The following is an 18,917-nucleotide window of genomic DNA, read 5'->3' as shown; positions in this document are numbered from 1 at the left end:
TATAATTGAGTGAAAAATAAGCCCTGCTTTGAGGATGGTGTTTCTAAGGCTATTCTGAGAGACCTTCGAGATCTATCCTAAGCTAAATGTGTGATGGCAGGATTTCCTTCTGGGGAATGTACAGAACTGCTGCATGTGCTGGAATGTAATTTTTGGTGTAAGAGATTTGGAATTCAGGGAAACCTGATCTAGATATTTATTTGCAGATATTTTTTTGGCAAAATTCTTGTAATTCAGGTTACAAGCATAAAAGAACAGAAAAAAAAGTTAAAAAGTTACCAATTTATACCTTGTATTACAGTTAATGAACAATTAATTTTTCAATAAAGAAGTTCAGTTGTTGAGTCTGGCAGGAGGAGAAAACCTAGTACAAAATCTTTAGAGGTTGGTTTCTCTGTTTTAGCATGAGATTCCTTCTTAATCCACTCACTATTGGATGTTTCATATATTTTGATAAGAGAAATTGTAGCTTAAAGCAACCCTCCAGTATTAGTACTAATTACTATTTTATCAAGCACCAATGATGAAGTGAAATGTGAAGAAATGAGAGAGAAACTTCTATGTCAAGGTGAGATGTTCCTGAAAACAGTTTGATTATGAAAACCTAATGAGTTTGAAGAATGACTTTCCTGCCATCCATGTCAATGTTGACTTGTGTTTTGTGATTTCAACAGGCATATAACTTAACGATAGCAGCTAATTGTGATTCACAATTAAAACGGTCATCCATATTAATGCACACTTGCTATACATGTGCATTTATGTACAGAACAAGTGCCTATGAGATATCTCCAAAATTAAGGATACTTGCACTGAGAGTTTAACCCCAGTTGCTGTTGCTTTGCAAGAGTAAATGAAGAAACAAAAACTCCGAGTGCCAGGCCTTTGACAAAAAATTAGTCTCATCCCAACACAGAATTACTTTTCACATAGCTTTAGGATAATTAATCTACTTGCTCATATTATCAATCATTCAACTGTTCATTGGAGCTTTAGTGCAATTAGTCTCCCTTGCAGCTGTTGCTGGTGCTTGTCTCTAAATGTCTCCTTTCCTTTGCCCACAACTATTGTAGAGAAGGAACCTGGAATGATACTTTCAAGCTAGAAAATAAAACAGGGTGAAATTAATTTAAGTAACATAGTATACAACAACTCCTTTCGAAGGAGTATAACTGTGATAAAAATACAACCTGATTTTACTGGTAACCTCAGTATTTCCATTGGTGTTTTCTATTCATAATTTGACATAAATTCTTATAATTTAAAGGCTCAAAATTTAATGATTGATAGTTCATTTGCACTCCTTTCACAGGTGGTAACATCAACTCTGAGTTTTCATGACTGTTGTCAGTCTTCATTTGTCACATAATTTTACGATCAAGGATTGAGTGATAAGTCAAAGGACATCAAGAAAAGTTTCACATTCACAGGAGGGTTGGGCAGACTTGGGCATAAACATATATAAACAGAAGAGGAAAAGAAAAAGTTAATTTTTGTGAAGGCTGTTTGAAAATTCTGACACATGCAAATCCCTGTCAAGAATATAGAAGTAAATCCTAAACATCACTACATTTCACATTTCAAGCGACTTTCAAAAGACCATAAAAAATATGAAAGCCACTCTACAAATCCCAACTGGAGTTGCTTAGCTTTTCACTTTTCTGGAAAAACAGATATATTTTTTGTCATAAAACAAGTTACAAAACGTAAATATCTTTCCTCTTTATGCCTTTCCCAGTGTCACCGATGCCTTTCCTGATGCCTCCGTTGGTTAATATATTGTTACAGTCAAAGCTGTATGAACAAAGAATTATAATTGCGGGAAATTGTAGCAAATGCTGTTGGAAAAATCATGCGTGTTTCATTTTAGTCATTTTGAACTGAACAAAGAATTAAAAATTTAGTCATATCAAGATTTCTCTTGCACCCTTCCTAAAACTGGAAATGTTAGATGCCTGACGTATTGATAATGGTAATTTATTCCACATATCCACAGTCCTATTAAAAAGACTGTTTTTAAAAGTAGTAGTTCTATCATAGTTCTTCTTGAGTGTAGGTTCATCCCTTTACCGGTGTCATCGATGCCTTTCCTGATGCCTCCGTTGGTTAATATATAGTTACATTCAAAGCTTTGGGTAATATGTCGCATGCCGTGGTCATCATCTGACTTCAAAATATGGCTCTCCTCTGAATTTTTCTCACTTGGTGATGTTCCTAGCTGTTTGAGACGACCATACAACGGTACAGTAATATATTTGGGCAGTGATATCCTTCATACCCTTGCATGTCCTTTTGACAAGACCAAGAATCTTGTTTGCTTTATCAGTTATTTTGTCAACATGGGCATTACAGGACAACTTGTGACTGGTAAATAGGCCAAGGTCAGAAAATTCAGAAGTTCCCCTCGGATGTGATTGTCCATTCGTGAGTCAGAATGAATATACACGGTGTTTCACTGCTGACCGCTCACATCTCAGACGATTTTTCTTTCCAACTTGTCGCCCGTGATGTACTAACTTACTCTCGCCAAATTTGATCAGTACCTTATTGCACACGTCGATGTTTTTTACCATCTTTGTTGTGTATCGCAGACGAGTGGCAGAAACATTCCTCTGAAGGAGCGTGCCTTTCGTGATCCTCTACCGTTTCAGAGATCCTTTAGCAGATAATGAGTACAAGAGCTACATCAACAGCTTTTTCAGACTTTGTTCTGGCAGGTTGTTCACTGTATGCAGCGTTGAATGTCCGCGAGGTGTCTGGTTCTGCGGCATTGGGTATGGTTTGTGTTGCAATAGCTGCCTCTCTCGGAGTTCTAAGGTTTGGGGTTGTCTTCCCGAACATTCAGTCAAAAGTTATTCAATTGCATAAACTTTTAACATGGATTGCAGCAGTTTTAGGTAGGATTTCTTCCACAAGTTGTAATGAGTTACAAAACTCAATAATTTTAAGAGTAACCCTCTGCACTTTCCCACGAGAACTTTAGTTCGGAGGCTTATGTAAAAAAAGCATCAAATGCCTTTTGGTTACTGATTTTGATGTGAAAGTTCTTTTGATCAAATCCTGGTGCACATCCCTTCTGACAGGGTTTCGGTCGGTAGGGACAAGCACTTCCCACTGCATTGCTCATCTGCACAAGCAGATAGTCTGAAACAGGCTAGGATCCACATCACTTTAATCTCTTCCTGATTGTACTGCAAGCAAGGGTTACAAGCATGTAAGAAAATAAGTTGAAAAAACACTGACTAAACCTTTCAGCCCCCTCATGTTGGATAAAGTAACGTCCATTTTTCACAATTATTTTTCCCTGCTGATGTTGCTCAGAGTTTACATTAGTGACATAAACAGAAACAACCTAGTAGTTTTATCAAGCATCCTAACCAACATAATATTGCAAAACACAAAATGCTTTTCATGGGGAATTTCTCAACTTGAGCTTGCAGACTATTCTTTTAAACTTTAAAATCTGAAGAAACAAATTGTAATGCAACTTTGTTTCCTGCTTTATAGGTATTCCTCTTATTGGAGCAGGATTTTGTTTTCATCACCACAAACCTGCTAATGCTAAGTGCCATCTGGTAAGTTCTGTCATTGCTCTTGTCATCTCCTCAGTCCACAATCCAATGGAAGAGATGTTGACCAAGATAGTTAGTACCCTAGCAGTGTTGGGAATAATTTTTGTCACATTCATGAGTTCAAACTTCTATGCAACTGTTGGAGGTCTTGCTTATGGATTAGCAAGTGCAGTTGAGTCCCTCAGTTTTCTTGGTTTATCTGGTGTTGACTGGTTTCATTACATATTGGCTGGTGGAAATCTCCTTTTGATGTATGGTTTTATCAAATAGAACCATGATTTGAAAAAAAAAATACAAGAACAAAAAAAAAAAAAAAACTTGGGAAACAAAGCTGAGGCATTTGAGCCTGTGCCAATGAAGCTTCAAGGGTGAGAGGAGACAGGTTTTGTCATTTCCAGTTCAAGAGAACAACAGAGCAACCAATAATGGCAACCAGTGATGTCCTATTCTCACAACTGACATGTTTTGTACAGCACCAAAGTCTGTTTGCTGATAAAACAGTCTAAGATGAGAGGGACTACTCCTAATCAGCTGGAACCAGTTGTCAGTATGAATTAATTAGGGAGCCTCTTACACGTTAGCAACATTAATATATGAAACAAGCTCAGTGGCTCCCATCTGTGTTATTCCTCCGAGATCAGTACTTTAAAATTCTTCTCTAAACAAAGTCTTAAAACTGTTTCTTTTGGTGGATCAGAGTGTATTTAATGCTGGAGAATTAAGACATGGTACACTTAATTGCTTTTTTAACCTAGTGATTGTGAATTCATTAACAAAAATAAAATTAACTCAAAGTAAACTCTTACTCTGGTTTATGACATTTCATTGACTACCCTGACTGTTTCTTTTTTTAATTTGAATGACCACAGGAAAATCTATGGATGTCAGACACCCCAGCAATCCTGTAACAAATCAATCCAATTGATGTAACATCATGTAGCTGTTAAAGTTCTCATCTTCAGTAATTATTGAATAAAAGAAATAATTAAAGAAAGTAAGGAAGAGGTCACTGAGCGTCAGACACAAAACTAAGCCCAATTCAAGTCTCTACAAATCTATCAGCAGTATAATTTGTTGAGTTTACCTCACAACACACTCACTTGGGCATGGATTGCACTTGAGATAAGTTTATAACTCCTTTAGGAAAAGACACCACGATTACAAACAAAAACGTTTTAGTCAAATAAGTTGGGTCACACTAGTGCAAGGTAACTTTCACTGTTTTGGCACATGGAGAACTGAAGAAAACGAAAACAATTTTTTGTTTTCTTCAGTTCTCCAAAAAATGCTGAGCACAAGTAATTGAACCATCTGACTGAATTTCACTTCAAAAATATTTTAAAACAGTGATTGCAGCACATGGGCAGTCTTGTCCATGTTGGCATGTATATTGCAGTTTCATGGCATAGAGTATGGATACCAGAAAACACCGATTGGAGAGCAGTAAGGAGGTAAACTAAACCAAATCAAGTTGCACAAGGGAAATGTTTCACAAATAGAAAATGCAAAATATCTCCACACTATTGCCTTAAAATGACATGCACACTGCACCTTGCAGGGCAACAAAATTATCCAAAAAAACAAGGCAAACTTTTGCTTGTAGATAAAGGTTTGTTTTCTGAGAAACTCAAAGGAATGCACAGGGTATTTTGACCAGTGTCAACTTAAAGTAGAAACTTAAGTAACATAGAATCAAAAATGTAGATGCAACAGGTAAACCCTCAAAGAAATAAACATTCAATGTGACCTTTCATTGCTTGCATGTAAATACACTTTATTTTATGCCAAAACTCACTTGCTGCTATTAATGACTTCTGTTAATCTTTGTTGAATTTTTTTCCGGCCCAGTCCTGTAGTTTTCTAAGTTATGGTTACCACTATTTACATACAGTTTGGGTATTCACAATACAGGTCTCTATCATTTGGTCTAAATATTAAATTGTACCATTTAACAACATTATGGACACTGGTTTACCGAACCCAACCAGAGTAACAGTTAAGATGAAATCTGAAAATATATTTTGCTGTCTTTCACTTTTAAAAGTATATTTACCTCAAAAGTCATAAATTAATTTGTCTGATCATGGTAGTAGCCTGTAGAGAGATGATAATAGAAAAAGGATTGGCAGCAAAAAGATACTATTCTTTCCAACTAACCTTTGCTGCCAATAAGAGATAGACAACTGGTTAACAGTACTGACGTTTAACTCAAGCAAACCGGCTGCTTAAATAGTGAACAAATATTGCCTTGAAGTACAATTCATTTTTGCTCAAATTTGTTTCTTGTAAGAAGACCATGTTTTCTTAATAATTAGAGTGATTTTCAAGAGCTCTCTTTTATATCTGTGGGAAAATAATATACTACTCAACAGAATCATGATGGTACACATAAGTTGAAGAGATGCAAATTATACTTAAAGATAAATACCAAATTAACATGAGCATCACACGAATACTGGTTACAGTACGTTGATAAATTAAGATACAGATGTTAAACTAATCTATGTTCACTGCATCTTCTTAGCAAAATTATTTCTCATTTTCTGAGCTTGGGATTTGAAAGATAATCATTCTCAACTTTATTGTATTTGCATCCAGCATTCTGTTGCATTCCATTGGGTCCAAAAGTACAAGATCATGATGACTGCTTTCCTGCAAATCACTCGTGAATTCTTGTTGATGAACTTCAGGTTTGATAAGCAAGTCACTGAATGGGCTTCGTAACATTAGGAATTTCACATTGAGGTTGACTTTGCCTTTCTGTACAAGTTGATAGGTCAAGACCCTCTGTACACTTTTCTCATTTCCAACCACAGTTGCTTTCACCACCCACTGTTGACCCAGAGCATTGAATCTACTGCTTTCATAACAGAGTTGTGGGATAAAGTCATCTGAGCGGTATGGCTTGAGCTGTAAGTCTACAGATGTTAGGAAGATGGTTAACCTGTATTGGTTAGTAGGAATGCATGCAGTGCTTAAAACAAAGTGCTGTGCAAATGAAGTTGTTTGTCTCAACAATAACTCTCTTAGTATGTTCCAGGGGTCACAGTGTTAATTAAGTACTGTGAAAAATGTTGGTCTCACCATGGATTGATACAAACCGAGCCTGAAAAATGGCCAACAGTCAACACAATCAGTAAAGAATATGACTAAATTTAAAAAAGCAAACACACAAACCAATGCATCGCATTTATGATTATAGTCACTATGATTAGAGCTTGATCAACTGCAACTAACAGGTTGATTAATCAAAGAAGAAGAAAAGAAACTAACATACCTAATAATGGAAACAAAGAGTTGTTAACAAAGAACTGCTTGTGCATAATATTGTCACAAAGCAAACATTGAGAACAAATCTTAAAAATCCCTACAACAATATCAAAGGAGCAATAATATTAACCATTTATAGCAATCTTTTCAAAGGACAGCAAGTTGAGAATGTTTTGGAAGAGATCCTGCTCATCTTTATGATTCCTATCTATGACTTCTAGTGACTCCATCAGCTGCAGTCCAGTCATGTTGGGGTGATCACACTTATCCTCATGATCCCTGAGCTTGTGAAATGGACCCTCCCACAGGCAACCTATCCTTTTAAACTTGCAACACACAGGCCTGAAAAAGCATAAGACACTAATCAAAGCTGAAATGCAAAACATCCAGTTTTAAAATTTGGTAAAAGCACAAAATAGACAGCCTTAACAAAGAGAATTGCTGAAAGACATAACAATATAAACATTAGTATGGTGCATGTTGCTGAAGGAAGATTTCCCACCTGCCGAGAGAAAGCAAAAGAAAGTCAATGTAGAAACATCCAAATGTTTTGATGAAGTCCCCTTAGTTACTTTTGAATCAAATTCCATGAAATCTGTCTTTTGGGGTCATTTGATCTTGATTGGGCCTCTTAGCTGTTCTATGACTGTTGTGGCTAAATATATCTTAGTTTGCCCCTAAACTGACTCAAGTTCTGAATCTGCACATTTACAAAATTCAAAGATTTTGAAATTTAAGTTTGAGAGGGTGAATTGTGAAATGTTTCAAATTTGTGTCACATTACCTGTGATTGGTCAAAACACAGACTCTAATTCTTTTGTTTTAACTCAAGAAGTGATTGCGTAAAAAATACTGGCAAAATACTCTCAGCTGTTCTAGGCATTCAGTTGGCAAAGCAAAGCGCAGTAGCAAACAGCACAAAAGTAGCATAAGACCAAAGAAAAATCAGGGAGGTTTGGGTTGGGTTTGTTGACCAACCTGTCTCAAAGCTCGCATCAGCAAAAGTAACTATTTTGCACTATTTTACAGACTGAATGCCTTCACAGACTATCTCTGCTTAAGTTATTGCACCATGGATATATACTTATGCCTGAACATAAATTCTCCAGCCAGTGTATCCAGACACTAATTTGTGTGCCTATTCACATTGCAGTTAGTTTAAACCCTGTGCTTTATTAGTGGTAAAACATCCCCTGAAGCTTGACAATGGTGATCTTACTTATTTTAATGAGTTAACTTACTATTGCCACTAAGTAAATAATTTACTGAAATTCCTTCCATGTTCTGAATCTCATTTCCCTAAAGTTATATTCACCTAAACAAAAATATTTTGCGGTAACTGAAGGTTTAGCCATAACCCTTGTAACCAGGAAAATTACATTTGGTGACTGTACACACTGTTATCAAATGACCACATTAAAATATGAGCACTGGGTGGATAGCTGAAAGTGAAACTGTCATCTTAACATCTGTAACCACTTTTTAAAGACCAGTTCCTCCCCAGGTAGTGGTATGAACATACTGAGAATTACAAATCAAGAAAACAAAGCACTTGTGCCCAGATGTTTACCATAAGTTCTGACCATTTATCCCTCCTTTCCCACCCCCAAGAAAAAGGTCTCGTATTGTTTTTCATTTGGACTTAGCAGTATTCCAGTAATAGGTAGATCTCCCTGTACCCTGCCCCAAAGAAAAAGAAAAAATTAAATGTTACACTCAGTGCCCACTATGGCTGGTAGACAGATAAGGAAAAGAAACTACCCCTATCATGTGAGCTTCCATCAACAAGTTTTTGTGAACCATAAGACCCCCACTCCTAGACACAAAAATGCCCCCACCCATATTAGCCCCCTGCTTTTGAGCCCTGGTAATTGACAGCCCCCAGGGGGACCTACCAATGCACTTGTGATAAGTTTGCACATTTCCAAGTACAAAATGTACAGAAATATATTATTTTACAGTTTAACAGCAGGCGTATATAGAACAACTTTACAAGCTAACAAGTTGTGAGCACAAGGACTTATGCACAATTTAAACACAATCAATGTAGAAAAAGCATAATTAATAATATTTTTACGGTTATTTTAACATCTCTACTCACGAACACATCAACACAAATGTGCAAAATATTAAAGTATGATTCTTGTGGCGCTTCACTTCTCGAATCTTTAAAAGTCACATCATATGCTGGTTTTATTGGTTCTGAAAATTTCATTCTAGTGACACAGCTAATTTCAGAGACAAATTAAAATTAAGAGATTATATTGCTTTTCAGTCAAACTCTGTAACACTGCAAATTCATGTATACAATATCGGTCATTGGTATGAAGTTTTCCAACTTGTTTGGAACATCTCTCTTAGTGATTCAAGTAGTCAAAGCCATAAGAAAGACCAAAGTTTCCCAGCCAGAATTTAATGGAAATATATTGTATGTTTCCATTAGTAAGGTTAGAAATGTTACATAATGATGTAAGTAAAAAGGACAAAAGGTTACTGATATGTGTGGGTAGAATAGGAGGCATGATTCATCAGTATGTCAGTTTCCAAAGTCCGTTTTTTATTTACTAGGAGTAGCCTGACCATCCAATTAAAGGGACACTGTCCAATCATTAATGGGGTCAGTCTGTTTTTAGAGAGAAAAGAGTTTGCTTCCATAGTGGCAGGTTTTTTAATTTGAAGAAAGCTTAAAGTGTTCTTTTTCAGTTTCTTATGTTCCCAAAGAAACCATTGTTAGCTCCATCTTTATTTGCCACCACCTATTGTGGGCTCTCCGTCCTGTCAAAACACTTAAACAGTTGATTAATATCCAGATCAATGGAGTATTTCATTTTGACAACTTTTCTTCTGCTCTGTGAATCTTTTGGCTCTTTGGTGTTCCTGTGAACAATGCCAATCTCTATCTGATGCATGAACCATGTGACAGATCATGATGAATTTGGATGATAAAGTTATCCACAATTCAATTAACCAGTGCCAGCCAAATCACAATGCAGCTGATAACTTGTTACAAAACAAACTACACCATGCCAAAAACAATTTGTGCAATTGTGAAGGATTTCTGTTTTCTCCAAAGAGGGCTGGGAGCCAGCTATCAGGTATTCATGGTAGTGTTCTTTTCCCCGTTCTTCCCTTCTCTTTGATAACATAATGTTTTTTATATCACAAAGAGTAGTCCACTTGTCATGGGGAAAGGCAATTGACAGGTAGGTGTTCTTGTCTGCCTCATAATATGGAAACTTCTGTCCCATCAGGTTTGTGATCATTTAAGTACACCTTACTAGTCTTCTAGCAATGAGGTTGATCAGATGTCACCTTATGAAGATGTGAGTTCTGCCATGATTGGTTTTATTTTCTACAGTTGTGATTAATGCATTGTGAGAATGTGTTCTCTCTGCAGGCTACTGTTTTAATGCTCTCTTTTTTGTTTCTTGTTTGTGGGAATTTGATGATATGCTTCTGAAATTTCTATCCCATGATCCCACTAATGATGCAAGGGTGAATTTCCATGTGAATTACCTCCTTGCTTTCCCCTGCCTGTGTAACAATAAGGGTCATGTTCAATGAATGTAACCTTAACCTTATTCTTAAGTGGGTGGAAGTCTACAGTTGTAGAACTGTACAGGAGAGCCCTAATACAGTAAACCTCTGAAGGAACATATTGTCAATTAAACACACCAATCACAGCTGTTAAAAACTAATCAATCGCAGCAGAGCATGATGCCATACAGGGTCATACCATAATGCAATGCAAGTTGATTGCACCACAATCAAATTGCTTAATTCTCATCTTATAGATTGACAACACTGGTGATAAGATCCACTTTGGAATTTCATATGAAACAAAGTCACCAAAAAAGTTTGGATAATACATTACCCATACTGACATTAAGGCCTTGCTGAATAAATAAAGCATATCCCACTAAATTTAAAGGGCAAAACACTGAGTCATCATTTCAACTATTTTATTTCATACTTTCAATCAAATATTGTTAATGAATCATTAACACTGAATCAATATTTATACATACCAAAGCAATCAATACACCACTAACTATCTAGGTTTCTAGTTATAGTGCTCATCTTAAGTCCAAAAATCATTTAATGTCTATATGAATAACCATGCAATAGCCATTCTCTCTATTGCTCAAAATTATGACATGTTAATTTACAACAGATTATTACATTTTTTGCAGTATGATATCAAGATAACTGGTGATACTACAAAAACACCTAGCTTACTTCTTTGAAAGTTGTAAAATTGAAATTAAGAATATGTTCCACAGCACTTATTGTTTGCAGAATGTGCGCTGGATGGAGAGGGAAATACCAAGCAAATGGAAGAGCAGCTTTGCCTGTATTCAAAATATTGGGGCTTCACACATAAATCCCTTCCAACCCACATGCCTTTACACAATAAGAGATCAAAGCAAACAAAGTATCGTTTTCATTACTTTATTTCACCACACATAACTTAAAATCATAAAATATTAAGGGCTGCAAAAGATGAAGAAATCAACAACAGTAAAGCAACAATTCAACCCAAAGAAACATTTTAATACATTGAAGAGCCAATACTGATACAAATACAAAGTTCACTTACCTGTTTAAACATTCCTTCTCCTCATGGTTTTTCAAATGGCTCCGTGGCAGTTCATGATTGCAGTATGGGCATTCTGCAGGAAGTTCTGAGATAGCTTTCTCAACTGCTAAGTTACGTGAACAGATATTACGATTGATCTCTGTTCGACAATTGGGACATGATGACTGCTCATTTTTCAATCGGCTATCAGCCAAGAGATGTGTGAAGCATGAGGCACACATCAAGTGTCCATTTCGGCACTAAATCAAAAATCAAACTCAAGTTAATAAAAACAGAACAGGGTGTATTTTGCACACCTTCCATAAGATAATTTATTCTTATATTATGACAATAAAGCTGGAGAATGCCACTCCATAAAAGTGTCTGCAATTTAGAGTGCAGCATTAAATGATCATGAATTTCTGACCCACTCCACCTTTAAAACCATAATTTATCCTGGGTAATAATTAAAATTTAATTAATAGTTTCAGGGATGACCCACAAAATTCACTGGTACACAAAAGTGCTAATGGTGTTATTAACCACAAATAGTTCTAAAATCAGAAAAAGGGATTGTCAGAAGAACTCGATTTTTCTTGCTGCAGTTAAAGTAAACAAGAAGTTTCACCACCAAGTATTATGACCAAAGTCACATCGAATAAACTTTCTTCAGCTGACATTGATGTAGACTGATTGAAATGTTTGCACCACAGGAGACAATTCCTTTCTGATGAAAATAACAAGTTTGTTGGGGACCGTAAGTGGCCACGAAACTAATATAATCTATAAAGAGTGATAAAAGAAGTGAAACCTTCACCATGGGAATTAAATTTTCAACGCCTCATGAAATCGATTCTTCACATAAATAATTGAGTATGACAGAATCTTAATGAAGCGTTGGTACGTACTACATCGATTTCTTCAGAGACAACGTATTCTCATATTATATAAATCTATCACCAATGAAACAAATAACAATGACACATAAACGTAGAGCTAACAAAATGAGCTTACTAACAGACGCGATCGACACAAAATTCTCTAGAAAAAACTACAAGTCAAACGATGGTATGGTTGTTGCGTAGTGCAAATCGAAAACGTAACGTAATCACTGTCCGTAATTTCGGCAAGGATCGCAACACACTTTGACCTTTGAGTATAAAACTAACCTTATTGACAAGCACGGCTGTGCAAAATAAAGAAAAAAATAGATTATCTTTACAATACAAAACCTACTATGGGGTGTATCGTTGACACATAGTTATTGGATAGGAGATAATAACAAAGCGTAAAGGCAATGCAGGTATTAAACGATGCAACCAGAATTGACATCACCGAAATGAATTATATTTTGAATCCTAAAAGACCAGATTATTGAAGTTAGCAATAGTTACCATTGGACCAAACAGCTTGAGATTTCATCCCTACATTTAATTAATTTTATTCCTACCTGAAAAACCGATTTGGTGGGTAAATCAAGGCAAACTGTACAGCTTAGGATGTCGTTTAAACGAGCCTCCAATTTTACAAGCCGATCGCTTTTTCTGTCGTCCCTTAATTTTGCTTTCTTTAACGGAGGTTCGATGTTTTCTTTTTCAGATGTATCTTCCACCTGTATGGAGCCTTCGGCTTCTTCCTCTGACATACTCCCCTTTTTGATACAAAATCCGACGCCCTTAAATACACCGCTAAAATCAACCGATCGATTTGTTTTGGTATGATCACTTGATGAGATGATGTAATGTTTACTTCTCTGCGCCTGCGTCACAATCACATGGAACAAAGTTCAATCGTTCCATTTAAGGTAAATACTCGTCACGAGACTTTCACGCGCAATTTGTAAACTCTCATGAGGAATGAGATGCACACTATGCATGAAGAAATTAATGGAGAAGAAAAAATTGGTTATGTTTGACCAGTAGTATAGTACTTTACATCACTTTCAATTATCAGTGATGGGGAAATATAGTATCCTCCAGAAACCATACACTTTTTATCTTCGCTTATGAACAAGTTATGACATTGCCAGCATTTTGATACTCAATAGTGTAAGCATAACCATTCAAAGTAATGTTCAGTCTGGAGGAAAGTTAGTGCTACAAGCAGTGATTTTGAATCTTGCTGAGCAGCCAAGCCTTTTAACTACTATCAAAGTCTTATCCTTCCTTGGAGCCGTTCAAAAGGCATTTTCTCAGTGAATATTAATCTCTATTAATTAATATGAATCTAGACATTGATTACTAAGAGATCTGTACTGGGTACAGCCAGGGTACATAATAGTATTTTCCCTTTTCTTTAAGATTGAGCAATTTGTTCAGCATATAAGTCATAAGACTTGGGTAGAGCCAATGGCTATTCACCATGCTAATGCATTTTAATTGCGAAATTACTTTAGTATTACTACTTAGGTGTCTGTGCATGTGTCATTAGTATTATTTCTAGCTTTAACTTTGTTGGACTAACTTGTTGGGGATTTTCAAAAAGCACAAAAACTACTCAAAAAAAAATGTTGAACTGGATTGAATTTTGTTTCATCTTATTTAGGTTTTACCCCAAACTTGTGATCATATACCCTAAGCTGTCATGATAATGAAAACTGGAAGCAAGAAGGATCAAAACTTGGAAATCTTGACCTAGAAAAATGAGCATCCCCCTTAAATTTTAATTGATGATTGTTTTCAGGGCAAAAAGTGAGAAGAATGGACTACTAATTATCTGTGAGCTCTTAATTAACATCACCTCACTTTGTTTCTCACTGTCAGCTGGAAGTAGGGCCACGATGTCACAAATTTGTTGAGGGAATGATTATATGAAGGAGCAAAGGTGCACTTAAAGGAACAAATAAAAATAATGGCATCTCAAATATTTTGACCGTTCATAATCTCTAAGTACCATAGGGAGTAATTTGGGGCAAATTTTTTTCTTTTTCTTATTTAATTTTTGTTTTACTTCATAGTGAGGAAAAGGAAAAAAAAGGAAATGCCCACCTCTCAAGAAAGGGAAATGGGGAAAGGAAAAGACATGATCATAGGGTTCTCAGAGAGATAATCTGGAGGTAACAGCAACAAAAAAGCCTCTATGTGCATCGTTTTATTCCATTACCAGATTAGAGTTGAAAAAAACATAACACAAAGGTTACAAAAACAGCATGTATTTTACATTTTTATCACACTGAAAAGAAGGAAAACTATGATAGAGTACAATTAAGACTGCTTACCAAAAAACATTGAACAAAACATATTTTCTAATTACTAAACTGATGATTATTGTTATTCTACTATTACAACAGCCCTCCTCTTAAGGCCAGTACAAGATGAAGAACAGATCCACCCTGGATCTTGTAATCTGCTGCAGTTTTGTCATCATTCCTTCACAAAAAGGTTTATAAATGTTAATATGGTTTTATCAACTATGTTCACTTGATAAAGTAAATTGGCCACCATAAAGAGTTTCTAGGCTGATATTTCAAGCATTAGCCCCTCATCAGAGCAAATAGAGGAATTGTGGGTTGTGTGTGTTTATATGCAGAAAATAGAGCTAAGGCTATTAATGGGAACATGGTAACAAGAAAAACATATATAAACTAGCTGAATGAAAAGTGTACATTGATACAAAGGGGATTAAGAGCACTGATTTGAAAGATAAATTTTTGTTCTAGAGTTTTGTGGCTTTCTGAACTCCTTAGATGTAGGGGAAGGCCACAGACTGACATATGCTGCTTGGAATGATTAGAGGAATTAAAGTTTTTAGAGACTGGTTTGGAAGCATCATTGTCATTCTTCTATACATCCCAAAGATGTTCTCAGAATAGTCACTAAGATGTCTTCCTGTTTTACCAAGGTATATCTTTTACAGGTCATGCAAAACATGACATTGGCAGAGGTGCATGTGAAGCAATCATTAATCCTAATGGATCATTTGAGTCCCAGTATTTTCTTGACATAATGAACCAAAGGACAAGTTTTACACTGTGGGAGAGCGCAGGTGAAAGTTCCAGGTTGGTCATTAGTTTGTATTGAACTCCTGACCAAAATGTTGTCTATGTTTTTGTCACATTTGAATGAGATTAGTGGACGTTGTGAGAAGATAGTTCCAGTGTCTGAATCATTTCAGAGTAATTTAAAGTTTTTAAGGATGATAGATTTAAATGCATGGTTATGAGAGTGAAATCTGAGAATGAATGGAATACAATCAGTATTTTCCTTTTGTGATGTTTGTAATGCTGACTGTTAATCAATTTGTTGGGCAGGGTAGTGGCCCACTTGGATGGCAGAAACAGGATAGCCACATTTTTCCAAAAACTGGCGCATTACTTCTGATTTGTTGGAAAAATCAGAGTTGTCACTACATAAACAATGAAGTCTAGGAAACTAAGAAAAAGGAATAGAATTCTTGACATGTGATGGAATCAAAGATGAATACAACAAGTAACTATGTGAGCATGTAGGTTTGTAGTATGCACTAAGTGTATGGACCATTGCCTTCAGGTTTGGGGCAGTTGTATTGACTAAAAAATTTGTGTTTGATAAAACCTACAGAAAGATAAGTGGTAATTGGTTCCCATTCATAAATGTTAGCTGAGAGTGTGAAATAAAAAAATAAAATAAAATAAAAAATAACAGACCCTGGTCTTTAACAAAACAAGGACATTTTTAGGAATCACTCAAATCTCCAGATCTGATTTCACTAGGCTGCTTAAATTATTGATGTAAAAGCCTTAGCTTCTAAATAGTGTTATCACCTTCAATAGTAAGTCAAATAATTCTGTGAAATACACTATTTTGCATTTAAAATGTACAATTATGGTAATCTGAAAGTGGGCATATAGACACAACAATGCAAAAATAATACCATTGTATTATCAGAATTAATTATAAGCAATGATGGTTCTGCATGTGTATCTGGGTACTTACATTTGCTTTCCACTAAATATTAACCTGGAAGAAACAAAATGACAAGGTTAGTATAACCAGAGGCCATGTAGCTATGAGTAGGAAGAAAAACCTTATCTCCTTGGCTTTTGAGGGGAGATGATCTGACCTATTTGTGTCTTTCTATGGTCTACAATAAGTGAAAAAAATATTTCAAGTGTGACAAATATCACACACTGACAGTGTTAGCCTATTATCTCCTGAGTGATACAGTCCAGTTTGTTTGGATGTCCATTGAAATGCAGAGGCTAGTAATTAAGTAAATTCAGTCAATTTTGTGTTTAAAGGCTTGCATGTCCCTACCAAAACAAAAACTGTTAAATTTTTTTAAATTATTTTTAAAATCCAAACTTTTTAAGCTTAACAGTGATTTATAGTTTTCCATGGTTTTCTTTAAGATAGTGCACGAAGGACAATTTTTCTGAAAGACACCTTATTGTTCAGTAACCTTAAAGAAGATCTTGTATTGAAACAATACAACAAATGAATATAAGTGTCACAAGCCCACTAGCCTCCCTTCTGATGCATTTCAATTACTCTCTATTCCCACAAAGCTCCTAAGAGTATTTCTATTACCCCTGGATTGAACATTAGTCCACTGCAGATTACCCCATACCCCAAGGCAGATTGAAATATCCCATTTACGGCCTTTGGTAGAGAGACACTGTGAGTGCAAAATGGCTCATTTTAAGAGCAAAACATATTGAGGGGGGCTACAAGTCAAACCCAGATCTTGTAATGCAGAGTGAAGCAACTTCATAAATTCCCCACTACCTCTCAATAAATTTGGGCAGAGTTCCTTGTAAAATCTAGAAAAGGTGTAAAGGTCTAGGCTGATTGCCACTCACAAAACCAATAGAATTTCATTTATTTTTAATACATTTTTTCATCAGTACTTCACCATGTATAACAGTCATTTAGACATATCCTCTTATGGCTGGGTCCAGTTTTTGAAACGGCAGATAATGCTATCAAATGGATAAATTGCTACCCAGTGGATAAGTGTTAAAAAAAACCCATCCAACAGATAGAGATGTATCCAGTGGATAGTTTCATCTACCCTCCAAATAACTGGGGCCAGATCAAAAGTATGGTCAGCAAGAGGTTACTTGAAATTTTAAGGCAAGAGTAAGTGGCTCTAGACTATCAAAGGCTCAACTTATACCAGTCCTAGTTATTAAATGTGTGAATGAAGTTATTCTAAGACTTTTATCATGAAACCCTAACCCCTAACCCTAAGCACAATTTTGAGTGTTTGCATTTCAGGTTTTTACTGTTACACAAAACTAGTGAACCATCATGGATAGCAAATCTTACCTTTGCTGTGGAGGAGGGATTCCTTCCTTTTCTTCAACTCTCTCTTTTATTCTTTCAACCTTAACAACAAAAGTAAAGTATGGGAGTTAAGAATTTTGGACAACTGCTTCTCTCTGCCTTCCCAATATAAGTTCAGACAGGACTTATTCTTACTTTCATTTATAATTGAGAATAAATAATTTACAAGTACACTGTGACATAACAAGGAGATCTCCAACTGGATTAATATAATAAATGCAAAAGCACAGTGTCACTGAAGAGACATGGGATGGTTGTTTCTACCTTCCAATAATAAACACATTGCAAATTATTTATTTGAAGTAGACTATATTCTTCTTTATCTAGGTAGACCAAATCTTAGTTTGCTATTGCAAATGTTTTATCACCAGATACTTGTTACTGAAGTACATAAATTTCAATAAAAGTATTACACTTGTATATCAGAGGACCTTTGGTATTAGGGTTGTTCTTTAATATTTAGTTCTCTTATTTACAAAAACCCTGTGCCTGAGGCTACTAGCTGTACTTAAATATTCACCTTGTCTGTAGGCTCAATGTCAATCTCAATCTGGTAATTGAAATAAATAATGTCATTGTTTATGGTTTTTAAAAAATGTGAACCTAAAGTAATGAGAGAAGGTTTCCAAATTGTCTGTAAAAGCCATAAGTCGAAAAAATTGTTAGTGGCTGGACAATTATGCTGTAGAACAAAGGAAACTCATTTTTTCTGCACTGAGACCTGTCATGTTTTTACCATGCAAGGGGTGTTGTAGGTGTTGTAGGTAACAATAATGAAAATTAGATTTCAAAGAAACTTAGGTGATCTGAACCTAATATTCATTTAACTGAAGGAGTATGGCAACGAGTAAGGATTATAATGTCTATTTTCTTATATCCCCTCTCAAAAAAAATGCACTTTTTATCAGGCGTTTAAGTCACAGATATGGACAATCTGACATTCACATGAACAAATGTTAATCTTACCTCTTTTCCTGTTAAAGTCTTCAGGAGAGAGGGAAAAAGGAAATACAGAGTTAAAAACAGAGGAAACTAATTATTAATCCTAAAGAATCGAAATGAAAATACCTTCACTTTGATAAGCATACTGAAATCAAGTTTCTTTGGCGAGGAAAGAGTGAAATTTTCTTATTCTAACACTTTGAAATATTTGGGCTGCGAAAAACCTGGTAACTTGTCATCTGGAATGCCGCTGACAAGTCAAGTTCGCGGCCTCCCAGTTTATGTGTT

General features: G+C 35.7%; 3 protein-coding genes and 1 long non-coding RNA gene across 6 annotated transcripts; 1 reads left to right on the top strand and 3 right to left on the bottom strand.

The window, feature by feature from the left end:
- Window positions 1-182: 182 nt before the first annotated feature.
- On the bottom strand, window positions 183-2,230 carry LOC149048552 (uncharacterized). The gene is made up of 2 exons (XR_016184540.1): window positions 2,071-2,230; window positions 183-1,101 (listed from the first exon to the last, which is right to left on the bottom strand). It is a non-coding gene; the product is annotated as an uncharacterized LOC149048552 (long non-coding RNA).
- Window positions 2,208-5,325, top strand: LOC113675761 (uncharacterized). Of its 3 annotated transcripts, none has more exons than XM_027192368.2 (3): window positions 2,471-2,897; window positions 3,508-3,575; window positions 4,442-5,325. In XM_027192368.2, exons 1-3 carry the CDS (start codon window positions 2,669-2,671, stop codon window positions 4,478-4,480), a joined length of 336 nt encoding a protein of 111 aa, XP_027048169.2. In that variant the 5' UTR covers window positions 2,471-2,668; the 3' UTR covers window positions 4,481-5,325. The 3 variants fall into 3 exon arrangements, with proteins under 3 accessions (XP_027048168.2, XP_027048169.2, XP_089054946.1); XM_089198820.1 differs by having other exon boundaries at window positions 2,471-2,774; window positions 4,442-4,566; XM_027192367.2 differs by having other exon boundaries at window positions 2,208-2,897; window positions 3,508-4,566.
- Window positions 5,326-13,190, bottom strand: LOC113675759 (zinc finger TRAF-type-containing protein 1). Its single transcript, XM_027192365.2, has 4 exons — window positions 12,872-13,190; window positions 11,443-11,681; window positions 6,973-7,184; window positions 5,326-6,490 (listed from the first exon to the last, which is right to left on the bottom strand). Exons 1-4 carry the CDS (start codon window positions 13,064-13,066, stop codon window positions 6,102-6,104), a joined length of 1,035 nt encoding a protein of 344 aa, XP_027048166.2. The 5' UTR covers window positions 13,067-13,190; the 3' UTR covers window positions 5,326-6,101.
- A 1,305-nt stretch (window positions 13,191-14,495) lies between these two features.
- LOC113675764 (ubiquitin-like protein NEDD8) lies at window positions 14,496-18,869 on the bottom strand. The gene is made up of 6 exons (XM_027192370.2): window positions 18,756-18,869; window positions 18,654-18,671; window positions 18,208-18,237; window positions 17,670-17,728; window positions 16,335-16,358; window positions 14,496-14,789 (listed from the first exon to the last, which is right to left on the bottom strand). Exons 1-6 carry the CDS (start codon window positions 18,771-18,773, stop codon window positions 14,702-14,704), a joined length of 237 nt encoding a protein of 78 aa, XP_027048171.1. The 5' UTR covers window positions 18,774-18,869; the 3' UTR covers window positions 14,496-14,701.
- Between the last annotated feature and the right edge of the window lie 48 nt (window positions 18,870-18,917).

This window comes from Pocillopora damicornis, chromosome 3, assembly GCF_964200805.1.
Source record: "Pocillopora damicornis chromosome 3, jaPocDami1.2, whole genome shotgun sequence".
Lineage (NCBI taxonomy): Eukaryota > Metazoa > Cnidaria > Anthozoa > Scleractinia > Pocilloporidae > Pocillopora > Pocillopora damicornis.
Note: the sequence above shows the minus strand (reverse complement) of the source record. Positions and strands in the feature narration are given on the sequence as shown.

What these genes read in the sequence shown, in the direction of transcription:
- LOC113675764 (XM_027192370.2), bottom strand. An exon ending in ATCCCTCCTCCACAGCAAAG is followed by an intron (nt 16,359 to 17,669) that starts GTAAGATTTGCT and finishes TGTTTCTTCCAG; the next exon opens with GTTAATATTTAGTGGAAAGC. An exon ending in ATATTTAGTGGAAAGCAAAT is followed by an intron (nt 14,790 to 16,334) that starts GTAAGTACCCAG and finishes CTTTTTGTGAAG; the next exon opens with GAATGATGACAAAACTGCAG.
- LOC113675761 (XM_027192367.2), top strand. Translation starts at nt 2,669, where the DNA reads ATGAGTACAAGAGCTACATCAACAGCTTTTTCAGACTTTGTTCTGGCA. An exon ending in ATGGATTGCAGCAGTTTTAG is followed by an intron (nt 2,898 to 3,507) that starts GTAGGATTTCTT and finishes CCTGCTTTATAG; the next exon opens with GTATTCCTCTTATTGGAGCA.
- LOC113675759 (XM_027192365.2), bottom strand. Translation starts at nt 13,066, where the DNA reads ATGTCAGAGGAAGAAGCCGAAGGCTCCATACAGGTGGAAGATACATCT. An exon ending in GAGAAGGAATGTTTAAACAG is followed by an intron (nt 7,185 to 11,442) that starts GTAAGTGAACTT and finishes ATGCTTTTTCAG; the next exon opens with GCCTGTGTGTTGCAAGTTTA. An exon ending in TGAAAAGATTGCTATAAATG is followed by an intron (nt 6,491 to 6,972) that starts GTTAATATTATT and finishes TAACATCTGTAG; the next exon opens with ACTTACAGCTCAAGCCATAC.